This window comes from Theileria parva, chromosome 2 (assembly GCF_000165365.1).
Source record: "Theileria parva strain Muguga chromosome 2, complete sequence, whole genome shotgun sequence".
Taxonomy (NCBI): domain Eukaryota; phylum Apicomplexa; class Aconoidasida; order Piroplasmida; family Theileriidae; genus Theileria; species Theileria parva.
The window spans coordinates 1,526,968-1,538,931 of NC_007345.1; the positions used below are offsets into that span (position 1 = coordinate 1,526,968).

The 11,964-nt window shown below is 39.7% G+C and overlaps 4 protein-coding genes across 4 annotated transcripts; 1 reads left to right on the forward strand and 3 right to left on the reverse strand.

Moving 5' to 3' along the window:
• Positions 1-656: 656 nt before the first annotated feature.
• Positions 657-5,547, reverse strand: TpMuguga_02g00762 (uncharacterized protein; the record flags this gene model as incomplete). The annotated part of the gene is made up of 4 exons (XM_760236.1): positions 657-725; positions 757-3,258; positions 3,301-4,401; positions 4,525-5,547. 4 exons carry the CDS (start codon positions 5,545-5,547, stop codon positions 657-659), a joined length of 4,695 nt encoding a protein of 1,564 aa, XP_765329.1.
• An 82-nt stretch (positions 5,548-5,629) lies between these two features.
• On the reverse strand, positions 5,630-8,358 carry TpMuguga_02g00763 (uncharacterized protein; the record flags this gene model as incomplete). The annotated part of the gene is made up of 3 exons (XM_760237.1): positions 5,630-5,669; positions 5,690-6,053; positions 6,117-8,358. 3 exons carry the CDS (start codon positions 8,356-8,358, stop codon positions 5,630-5,632), a joined length of 2,646 nt encoding a protein of 881 aa, XP_765330.1.
• Positions 8,359-9,116: 758 nt separating this feature from the next.
• TpMuguga_02g00764 (U3 small nucleolar RNA-associated protein 18-like protein) lies at positions 9,117-11,015 on the reverse strand. Its single transcript, XM_061305466.1, has 8 exons — positions 10,789-11,015; positions 10,420-10,659; positions 10,064-10,297; positions 9,927-10,037; positions 9,826-9,895; positions 9,743-9,793; positions 9,498-9,671; positions 9,117-9,373 (listed from the first exon to the last, which is right to left on the reverse strand). The coding sequence occupies exons 2-8, from the start codon at positions 10,644-10,646 to the stop codon at positions 9,125-9,127; spliced, it is 1,116 nt and encodes a 371-aa protein (XP_061161429.1). The 5' UTR covers positions 10,647-10,659; positions 10,789-11,015; the 3' UTR covers positions 9,117-9,124.
• A 175-nt stretch (positions 11,016-11,190) lies between these two features.
• TpMuguga_02g02095 (putative integral membrane protein) lies at positions 11,191-11,857 on the forward strand. Its single transcript, XM_061305522.1, has one exon. The coding sequence runs from the start codon at positions 11,590-11,592 to the stop codon at positions 11,836-11,838; it is 249 nt and encodes an 82-aa protein (XP_061161430.1). The 5' UTR covers positions 11,191-11,589; the 3' UTR covers positions 11,839-11,857.
• The last annotated feature ends 107 nt before the right edge of the window (positions 11,858-11,964 follow it).

Genomic DNA, 11,964 nt, shown 5'->3' on the forward strand with positions numbered 1-11,964 from the left:
CTTGAACTCCTTAGAATCAGTGTCATAGTCTAAACTGTACCCACTTGTAGAATCTTTGTTATAATCCACAAAGTACAATAAGTTATCGGGATTCTTTCCATGGAGAACTAGTGTTGAGTGGTGTAAATCATCTTTAGGCAAGTCAGTTTTAGTTAACTCAGTTTTACATATATCAACTTTAGTTGATCCAGACGGTTTTGTGTATTCTGGGGAGTTTAGATAGTCAAATAGAGCCTTTTTGAAGGAGGGATAATCGCGTTGAGAGAGTCCATAGGGGTAGAAGCTGACGAAGAAGTAGTTATTGATCAGTGACGGGCTCATTCTGTGTGAGATTTTGAAGAATCTGGGTTTGTCTAGGGGGAACACTGAAAAGCTGAGTATCGGGAATGTAAACTGTCGGTATACAACCTTCTCGTACTGGAGTAGGCGGGAGAACTCGAAGCCTGATTTTGGCTGAAACTTCGTAAAGTGAACTCCGGCCAAGTCCTCAGTAGTCATATCATACTTTTCCTTGTTAAGTTCGAGGTTGTCGACGTCAAGGTCAAACGGTTGCTTCCTCTCGAAATGATCGTCGGCCCACTTCAGGCACATAGACTTGAAAGTGGCATCGTCGGTTATCGACCAAACACCACCGTCCAAGTAATAGTGATTTGTATTCACCGAAAGGTAAAATGGAGAAGACATATCCCTCCCGTCGTAATTGGGCTCATAACCTGGAACACCAGCTAAATATGCATAATCACCTGAGAACGATACAGATGATGGTGGAGTTGGACCTGAGACAGGTTCTGGTGATTGGTTAGGTGAATGTGGAGAGTCTATTAACTTTGGTAGGGCGGTTGGAGGTATGATCATGTTGAAAGTACTTGTGTAAGTGATTGAAACAAACTTTGGATCATGTTCGGGAGAAAATGAGACCAATCTTATATCCTCGTTAGAAGTGGGTTCAAACAGAACTGTCAGGTCAGAATTTGTTGGATCCTTATCTACTGTTTTTGTGTTAGTATTGAAGTTGAAGGGTCCAAAGTCAAAATCATTGAGGTCGGAGTCCCCAGCGGGCTGGGGTGAACCGAACACCACCTTTGAGATCTTGTAGTCCCAGCGTGGGGAGACGGACTTGAACGAAAGCTTATGCAGGTTCGCGTAGTGCACATTGAGCTTTTGGGTCTGGTTGTGGTAGTTTTTGGTGTTGGAGAGGTCAACAGACTCGAAGTCTTCGGATGAGTGGGAAAAGTATTTCTTAAGCGAAGACTTAAACTCTTGCTCGCTTGTACATGACCAGAACTCGTTAACTCTTGAGAAGTAGAAGAAGTGAAGGCCGTTGCCGGTGCTAAGGAGAATCTTCGCAAACTTGGGGCAGTTGATTGGGTAAACAAGTACAGACTTTAGATTGTCAAATTCGCCCTTGTCCCAAAGGTGCGAGTCCTTATATACCAACTTGACTACGTCAACATTATCCCTGGGAGATATCTTCATGAAGTAAGTGGTGTCCTCGTATAGCAACTCCTTCTTAAAGATGGTTGACGAGTAGCGGACCGAGTCGAAGTGAATGTCGAGCACAAATTTGTTAAGCTTGGTAAAGAGGGTTGAGTCGTTTGTAAGGTCATGGGACAAGCTCTCAAATTCGGTCCAAACATCGTTTTTAACAAACCTGCGAGAGAAAACGCCGCTGCCAGAGTCCCTGAAAAATAGGGTCAAAACCTTCGGATCCTCAGTAGGGGCAAAGTACACATGGGTTACAAATCTTTCATTGCCAGAGGGAGACGATTCATTGGGTCCATTGGTCCAAATCGACTGATCCGCGTGGATTAGTTGGGTGAGGAGGTATCCGCGTTTCAGCCGCAGGACTGTCCTGGGTACCGTTGATTCAACGTAGTTCTTAACCGTGAACCTGTTGTTTTCCTTATAGTTGGCGAGGTCGAGGGTGAAATGCTCGTAGTCTGATGGTGGTGAAAGTTCCTTTGTGCTGTCCATGAAGGTGCCGTAAGAAGTTCCAACAGATAACTGGGCCAGAACTCGATTGTGCAAGTCCTTTGTGGTTAAACGTCTTGGAGAGAAGGCCGTTGACATGCTACCCATTAGTGAATCCAAAAACTCATTTTCTCCAACTTCGACCCAAGAACGAACCTTCTTCAGGTACTTGTATGTGATGAGTGGAGTTTGGTGATCACTCTCTTTCACGTTAGTATCCAATATGATTATGAGGTGATCTGGATTGTTCGGCTGGGCTGAGAGGACGTCGAGAATTCGCTCACCTGTTTTGATCTCGTAGACGTACATTGATTTGTCGGTGACTGCGACAAGGTTCTTACCGGGCTTTGGAGTGCAGACTCCAAACCTGACACCGAAAACGTCAGTGTATTCATAGGTGTAAAACTCGCTGGGCAAAGACAAATTTGAGTCTTCGAGGTGGTACACAAATGCATTTTGGAAGTCAAGTAAACGATTTATAAACTGGCGGTGAGTGTTTTCATTATCAAGAATCCAGCCGTTAAGACTGTCTTTGTAGTATAAACTGGACTTAGAAACAGACTTTTCAGAATAATATACCAACAAAACCTTAGGGTCTTCTGGAGGTGCAAAATGCAGCGAAAAACAATTTTCAAGAGCCTCACTCCTCCAAATCAATTCAGAGTCAGCCACATCAGAAACCACGTCACTGTTGGGGTCAAGTGGTTTGGAGAAGATTTTGGTGATGTTGGTTGAGAGGAGTGGATATAGGGAAACGATTTTGAATCCGTATTTGGAATAGGTTGAGAAGATGAATTTAGACTTGTCATAGGACTGAAGGTTTAGTGGGAAAGAAGAGTCAAGCATATCCAGGTAATAGGACATAAACTTTGAGTAACTCTCTTTCCACTCAAAACTTGACAATTCTCTTTTAAAGTCCTTCAGCCTCACGTAACCCTTGAAATCTCTGTAGTACACGACCAAAATCTTGGGATCAACAGAGGGTGTAAAGTAAAACTTCACAAGCTTCTCAGAAACAGAAGTTGATTCGTCGTAATTTGGAGTCCAAATCTTTCGTTTGTCAATGGAAATTGAGCCCACAAGTGTATCATTGTTGGGAAGAACTACAGTGGTGTAGAGGCCCTCGCGCTCGAAAGAAAATACAGTCAAAGTCGAGTGAACCCTGGTATCAGTCAAATCAAAGTCTAAGCTCCTAACGTTCCTGTCGAAAACAGGATTGCTATATAGTGTAGAGGGTTTCCAGACAACCTCGTCCGAAGGCCCGGATCCGACTGTCAACTTGTAATACTGAGAGTAAACGACATTTTTTAATAGGTCCTTGTAATGTACCATCATTTGATTGGGGTTCTTTGAGGGATAAGAGGCAATTGATAGGGTCTGGTAATGCGGGCGAGCCTCCCAAACCTTGGTCTCCTTGAACATCACAGGTGAGATGTTAAACTCGTAGTTCGGGTAAACGAGATCAAACTTGTCGTTGTAAACTGTTACAACCTTCTCTTCATAGCTGTCCTTTCTGTAACTAGGGGATCCGTGCCTGTAGTAGGGGTCGAGGTTGTAGGTAACCTGAGTGCCTGCGCTCTTGGCCAGGGACAAAAGGTGGTTGAAATTCTCCTCAGTTGTGGACTTGTAAAAGCCATCCTCTAGAACAAAATATGCCTTTCGGACCTGGAACAACATGTCAGTGTTGTAGTAGAGCCTCAAAAGAGAGGGATCTCCGTCAGTGTATTCCACATATAACACAGACGTGTTCTGTATTGAGAAAACTTCTTCAATTGACTGAACTGATCTCCTATGCAAATCAGACAATTTGACTTCCTTGAAAGGGTCGAAAAGGTTAGAGGAATTAGATCTTACAACTTTCCAAATCTTGTAACTGTCTTTTGGAGTTATCCTTGTCATTGTGATGTTCTTGTTGGAGCGGTCAGTAAAAATGGTGAAGAAGTTGGGGTTAGGACTATCGAGGTCAAGCACAACCGGGTTCATGGTGAAACGTTTAAGCAAGAAAAGGAACTTGCCGTACTCTGAGCTTGAAATCTCTTCCCAATCTCCCTCATCATTTTTCCTAAAGTATGCCTGAGAAGGTACAAAGTTCCTCACAAAGTTCAAAGCCAAGATCCTAGGGTCATCCTTAAAGGCATAAACCACACTCAACACCCTATCGGACTGGTCTGAAACACCAGATTGGTCTGCGTTGATGTCGAATAGGACCTTATCATCGTGTTTAACGGCCGTAATGTAGGTTGAGAATGAGGGCTTGACTATGGTAAAGAGTAGTCCGTAAATCTTCCTCCTATACAGATTTATGTATTGGTTCATCATAAAATCCTTATTCTTTACGGTCTTATTCAACAAAGTTGACAAGTCAAGGGTAAAGGGCATCAATTTGTCCTTATTCAACTTCAGGGTATCCAAGGCGTATTCCTCGGTAGTCTTCACCCATTTATTCATACTAGACATATATCTATAACGGTGTACACCATCACCATCGGGATTACTATAGTATATAAGTGCTAGTAAGGGACTATTTTGGGGATATAGTATGAGGTAGTTGACGAGCTCATCTTGTGCCTCCCAGATAGTTGTCTTACCCTGAGTTAACAGTACCAGATTTCTGTCTTTATTTGGGGTTAAAATTGCATAAGCTTTAGTGGAGACTGTATGATTTGAAACCCTGTAGTCTTCAGTGGTGTGCAGGTCGGTTATGTCCACTAGAAACTCTTTCACCCCCTTCACGGTATCCAGCAATGAGTTGTAGTCGAAAACGTTGATACTCTTTATTAGTGATATTTTGGATAGGTTGGGTGAGTTGGGGTTAACTGCATTGGTGATCTTGTAGTATTTATTAAGGATTGATGAGTTTGTATTTGAGGTGATATATAGGAGTGTGGGCCTAAGGCGTGGGACGAATGTAACTTTAATCACGTTCTCGAGAGCGTTTTTGAGGCCAATTTGTTTGGAAATTCCGTTATCAGTGTCGTATATTAGAATAGAGTTGTAATACAAACGCTTTATTTCATATCCCGGCTTAGGCGTTAGGGTATTGACCAAATAGTCGGGGCTGAACTGAGATGTAGTAATATTGAAGCCGTGTCCATCTCTAAGGTGAAACATGTCAACCGAAACAGGTTTTGAAGCGAAGTCCACCAGAGCCTGAAGTCCGCGGCGGAACGAAGTCTTCAGATAGGACCAGGAGTGGTTCCACTTCTCATAGTTAAGCGTTTTCAACTCACGCGAGTGGCCATCAGTGTAATAGATGCTCAAGTAATAGTCGTTATTAAGAGTGAAATAAAGCTTTGTAGAAGGATAAAAGTTAAGACCTGTTATAATCTGAGGTCCATCGATAACACCCTTAAGAAGATAATCAGAATTCACCTCAGCGACCACGAAATTAACTCCCAAATAATTGTACACAGAATGTTTTAAAGGGGAATCACCTTTAGTTAAGTTGTTGGTTGGGTTAGATAGTTTTTCGTGGATGTAAGAAACTAAATCACGTTCGTCTGAGTTAGTTTCTTCAAAGTCCTTGACCATTTTGTAGTAGGTGGACAGATCCAGAGTTGTGTAATTTTTTAACATTAGGAGCTTCTCGAATTGATTGCTGTAGACCGACTCATTAACCTCAACATAGTTAGTTGTTACCTTAACGAAAGGATCGACATCAATCAAGCGCGAGTCGCAGAAGTAAAGAAAGTTGGACTCTAAAAACCCGAATTGGTACTCAAGTGATATGACCTTTGGTGCGTTAGAGGGAAAGAAAATAACTTCCTTGAGGTAGTGGACTCTAGGGAACTTGTATAGGGGTTCACCGTTAACGTACAGGGATAAATTTTCCACCTTATCAGTGAATTTGAGAACACCGTAGTGGTCCAAACCAAAATAACTTGAGTCGACAAATTCGTAGTAAACTCTCTTCTCGCCCTTGAAAACATCCGACAAATCAACAATCTCCTCTCCCTGATAATACTCTTCAGAATATTTATCCAACTCCCGAAAGTATTCTTCTGTACTAACACCTTTCCAAGACCCGTCAGGGACTTTATGGTAGTGATTGAGGTAGATGTGTGTAGATTGTGACATTGTGACTACGATTGAGAATTTTGGATCATTGTAGGGTAAGATTGAGGCGTATACAAGAGTCTCATAACCCCTAGTTTGTTTAGTGCCATCTACTTTGCCGTAAGCCGTGGAGTTTTCAGTGGGAACTGAGGCTGAAGACCATATGGTTTCACTGCCGTCGACTAGCTTGCCAACCTTGTAACCATAGGATGGCTCCACAAAGGCTGTTGGAGGGGAATCAAGATGCTCGACGTTATATGTGAACTTGTTAGAAGGAGCCAGTTTCCCAACATCAAGTGTGAAGTACTTGTGGTCCTGGACGGTGGATATTGCGCTGAAATAGTCCTGCGCCTCGTCTACGGTGACTTTATTCCACCTGCCCCTTACTCGGGAATAATAAGAAACCCTTACCACGTCAGCCTCGTCTGAGAACATTAACATCGCCATGCTGGGCTGCTCCGCATAGTTAAACTCCAAGAAAAAAAGTTTGTAGTTAAGCTTTGAGGACCAGATCACGTTAGAACCCTCTCGAAAGTTAGCCAGATGAGATGCGAATACTGGATAAATTCGGACCATTGGTACGTCTTTGTGCCTGAATAAGCTCAAAGTATAATTTTTGTACTTTGCATCAAGCTTAGTCTTGGGGAAGGAGTTGAGATCAAAGGGAAAAGGATGCTCTGATCTAACGTAAGTTATAAACTCAGCCAAGTCAAAGTCAAACGATATCTTCATCAATGCAGAGTACATCAATGAAGAATGAACTGCCTGGGATATAGGGACCCAGACAAGTTCATTATTGGTATCAAAGGGAGCGAGTGACATTTTTTGATAATACAACAAATGGGAAGTGTTGCTTAATGGATCTTCAATGAGTAAAGAAATGAAGTTAAAACTGTTTAAATTGACATGGAACACTTTTTTACACTTTAGGAACCGAGTTGAGTTCCACAGTTCAAACTCAAGTTCCTTAACCTTGTCAAAGTAGTAGCCATCAAGAGCAGTAAAGTTTGTCACTGGGACACCATCGACCTTGAAGATGGACTTTGTGCAGAAATCCAAATCTGAGATGGCGAGGTCTAGAACAACTGAGATCTCGTCGTTGTTCAACAAATGTTTGTAATTCTCGGGCGAGAGTGCGCGCCATTCACCACCTTCGAACCCAAAAAACTTATACTGGCATGCGTCGGAGCTGCTGGAGGCCAGGCAGAGGTCCACGATTGTAGAGCCTCCGCTCAGGCGGTAAAGGCGTACGTCTCTACAATGCGATTTCTTATTTTCTGAAACCCAAAGAAGAGAGTCCCCTGACTTTACAACCGTCAAGAGAGCATCTCCCAAAGGGCTAAGCATCATCACATTCATACCCCTGTACTCCTTCTTCTCGAATTTAAAGTTGTAGTATATAGGAGTTTCGGAGACAGACCCGTTCACCAAGTGAAGGAGGTCTAGAGTAAGCTTTGGGAAACGCCTGGAAAATTCGGCGAACTCATTCCTCAATCTATCGATTTGTTCCTCGTAGAATGTCGGGTTTACTGTTTCCCAGGCAAACGACTTATTCCTATAGAAGTAAAGAGTCCTGTCAACGTAGTATCTGGTAGACTTTTCATCAAGAGGGTTGTAGGTCATGTTTGGTGTGGTCAAGGTCATTTTGACCAACACAAGTTTGTTCATAGTATTGTAGGAGAGAGCTGCGCTCTTGAAGAGCTCAGTTCCTCCAGAACTCCAGACCAGATCCCCGTTATGGTTCACGCGAGTTACACGAGAAAGACGGCGAGCAAGGAGAAGCTCACGTGTCACTCTGTCATCAAGATGAGAGACAGAGAATAAGGAATCTGAGAAATTATGTAGGTCTAGAGTTGATTCTAAGGACTCCATCTCGTCCTTTAATACATCAAAGTGGTACTTCGTCAGGGGGTACCAGCCCTTGTCTCTCTTCGTGAAATACAAATTACTAAAGACAACCTTTTCAGGTAAAGATTCAGTCGTATTTTGGTTTAAAGTTTCCTCCTTCTTGGAGTCTGAAGGGGATGGAGTGCTTTTTTCCAGGAGCGCGAGGTGGCCTATGGAGTTGTGGCCCGACCTTTGGTGGATTTCGAAGGATTTCATGGAGAAATCTTTCGACAAAGGGGACCATACGCTGTCCGGTGAGTCGGTGACTCTATTCACGTATACGCCCAGCTTGGGTGTAAAACGTGTCACAGAGGCCGGCCCAGCCTCAAAAGTTACCACATCAAAATTGTCCGTAGACGCGCTCGACAGGTCCAGCTCGACCTCTGAGCCCTGAACATAGCTGGCGAACGCCAGAAACAGGAGTAGCTTTCTCAAAAACGCCATCCAGGCTCAGTTCATTATTTCTGACTACTACACCTGTGGGGATATTTATCTCGACAACGCTGGGCCAGCCTAGAAGTACCAAACTTTATATTAACCTCCAAATTTTGCTCCAAGTTTTCCAAATTATGTGATTCTTTAAGTTTCCTCACCTGAATGTTTTTTGTAGGTCCTTTATAAGTAAAACAATTTACACAGCAGGACACCAAACTGTCATGACATTGAAATTCCTGGACAAATCCCTTTATTAAATATAGAAAACTAATTTTAATTGCAGTGAGCTCTGTCTAAGGGGGTAATGAGTAATCTTACCAACAAATAACTTTCGTTCAACCGATTACACCACTTCCACTTTACACATTAGTCTGATTTAAGTTTTTTCATTTATTTTTTTAATAATTTTATCTCTTTTTTAACCAAAATAGCTGATCACAACATCAACTTCTCAATACGTCTTTTCGTTCTCTAAATTGCTTGTTTTTGTCAAGTTCTTTAATTATATTGGAAGTATAATGATTTGACTAATTATTGAATATTTTTACCTAACTTTTTTTATTATATTTATCTCCAACATTTGTTTAATTTTATAAATAACGAATTCTTCTAAATTACCTTGTTATTCTCCCAAATTTATTTTGGTTACAATATTCTGGGTTTTCCGCTCAGTATTTCAAGTTTAAAACAAATGTTTTAGAAAATAATAATATTCAATCGAGGATAAGTTTACACAATGTCTGTTTAACTAGTTTTTGTAATGAAACAGTATAGATTATTTTTTAATGGTATGAAAGTGAATTCGACCGGCTCTAGTTCCCAGAACTATGGTATCTAGAGGTTGAAAGTATTCAAGTGCTGTGATGCGGCCCAGGTTTGACGTGCTATTGGGCCAGTTTGCCACCACGTTGTAGTTGTCATTGTACACCAAACGCACTGAATTTTTCTTGTGGACCGACGAAAACAGTCCGAATTCCTCACTCAACTTCAAACTCGTTATTTCAGTTGTTAAATTATCCAGAACCTACAATTCTTCCTTTACAATGGGGTATACAACTACTATTCTATTCTTTACCAATATCAAACTATTAATATCTGTGTAATCATGTGTAACTGATGACTAGTTGTAAAGGTTGGGAAAGTAATACTTTAAAGGGTTTATCTGAGTTTGTACGGTATAAGTTAACGTAGCCTGATTTTGTCCCAGTTGCGAAATAAGAATTGCGATTTGAGTTAAAAGTTGAAAATGCTGTGACATGTACAGAATTTGGGTCTTTAAACTTTCTTCTACATTTTCCACCTCTTACATCAAACTCGTATATCTACACAGTATGATTCATACTGATATATGTAGGTAACTGGTTAAATAGGTAACTATTGTGTAATGAATTACATTTGAGTCTAAATCACATGAAATTAGAACATCGTCGATGAATCCCAGTCCCTATAGTTGATGGTTGGTAGAGTTAAACTTACGGCGCATTCGGAATTCATTTTAAAGTTGTGGACCAGTAAATTGTCCTTGAAATCACACACCAATATGGTTCTAAATGTTAAATATAAATAAATAAATGTACCCTGTGTTAACACATGGGATTGCATAATAGTTTGTATGTTTTGAGGTGACGATTTGTTTATAGGCAATCTCAGTTCGAGGAACCATTACATTAAATATATTCTGTCCTAAACTACAAAATGTAGAAATTGTGTTTACCCGCTTTTTACATCATATTTGAGTAATTTCTTATTTTTCCCTATCAGTAAAATATTATTATCCTTGAAAGCAAAATCTCGTATTAAAAAATCATCGAAGAAAAGCGTTTTCTTCGACTTCAGCTTAAACCTTTCCCTGCCTCCTACTGTGTAGAGCTGTAACCCCTTCTCCTTGTGGCATAAAACTGACATAAACCGGAAATCCTCATCAAATCCAATTGAACTGACCTCGCCACTATAATCATAATTAATACTATTAAAGTATAAATAATTAGAAATAATATATATTGAACGACTCTTTCCAGTAATATATAGATAATTAAGTGAGGAGGGATATCTACATAATCTAGTGAGTACCTAAACTTGAATGAATCTTTAGAGGGTTTTACTGGAGTAATTTTAAACCTCGAACCGGTTTTAAAGGCACTTGGTTTAACCCTAGTGAGTGGTCCAGAAACAGATAAATAAGCTTCTGAACCACCCTCCTTCAAGATCAAACGCCTCTTCTGTACCCATCTAGGCTCCTCCAAACCAGGAGCTTCAGCATCGTCTGGATCTTCCCAAACTCTTTCACCCATATTCATCTAGTATTACACTCTGATCAAGCTTAAATCACTAGTAATAAAAACTTAATTAATCTTAATTAATAGCATAATAAGGGTAAGTGATGAGTAATTTGATAGATGAATTAGAGCTAAAATAAATATAATTTAAGAGGGAAAGTACCCAAAATTGGAAATTTAATCGAAAAATAAATCATAAAAAAATTAAAAACTGATTCTTAATAGTTTTTAAAAAATAACATAATATAATAAATCGAAATATAATATAATAACATGTATAATACAAATGATAAATAGTAGAAGGTGATGGAAGGAAGTTGTAAGGTTATAATACAAGGTTCAATCACATAACAAGATTTACAGCGATATTAAACCAGGAATAAATTATAAACAAACAATTAATAAATAATATAATATCAATGGTGTTAAATAAAATGAGTTGTAAAATGTGTAATATCAAGTGTGTGAGTAAAAGGGGGAGAAGGAAAAGGAAAAAAACAATTTTTTATTAAAAGCAAAATTAATAACAGATGTTGATCTGGCTGACTGCTTTTAAAGAAACAATGTGGCTCAGCAGCAGTAATGGAATCTCATGATAGGGCATAGGAGAAGGAATAATGAAAGGAATATGACTAATTGGAATTCTTAAAATATTAATCAATATATAAGTGTTTTGGGGATTAGTTTTGAGGATTTGGTCACTTATCGCCCCGTATAGATACAAGTACACAAAAGTACCCGTAGATACAGGTTGCTAGATCTGAAGTATTTGCTAAAATATATAATTAAAGATTGCATAATAACTTTCATAATTTAAAAAAACTTTTTTTTCAAGTAAAAAGGATAAGTAAAGGATTATTTTTCCAAAACTAGAGAATCATACTCGACAACAGTTAACTTTCAAAAACCTCAATAAAACTTTAAATCAACTTTTAAAAATCTCAAATTAAACGTAACAAGCAAAATGGTGATGACACTTGTGAGACTCTTGTGGATAATATTCTTCAGTCTCTGTGGCCTTATCTTCATCACAGGACTCATTTTCTCATTTAGAGCTGGACAAGAATGTTTCTCCTGCAGAATCCTTATGATTTGGATAATATTCTTTATATTCTTTGCATTTGCTAGTGTTTGCCTCTTTTTCGACATGAAACCTGAATATGCTCCTCCATTCCTGGATTTCTTATACGACACGAAAATCTTTGGTGAATAGGCATTAATCGTAAAACGAGGGAAATGATGTTCTTTTAACTTTTTTAATATTATTCCACAATGTATATTACACCCTTAGATTATACTAGACCTTTTAGTTAGATGGAGGTCCATTAATTAGATATGT

Bases quoted from the DNA above. Each gene is read 5' to 3' on its own strand.
- TpMuguga_02g00764 (XM_061305466.1), bottom strand. From the start codon at position 10,646: ATGAATATGGGTGAAAGAGTTTGGGAAGATCCAGACGATGCTGAAGCT. The intron at 10,038-10,063 runs GTAAACACAATT...TACATTTTGTAG, and splicing joins AAATATGATGTAAAAAGCGG to TTTAGGACAGAATATATTTA. The intron at 9,374-9,497 runs GTATTACTTTCC...GAAGAATTGTAG, and splicing joins ACTCAGATAAACCCTTTAAA to GTTCTGGATAATTTAACAAC.
- TpMuguga_02g02095 (XM_061305522.1), top strand. From the start codon at position 11,590: ATGGTGATGACACTTGTGAGACTCTTGTGGATAATATTCTTCAGTCTC.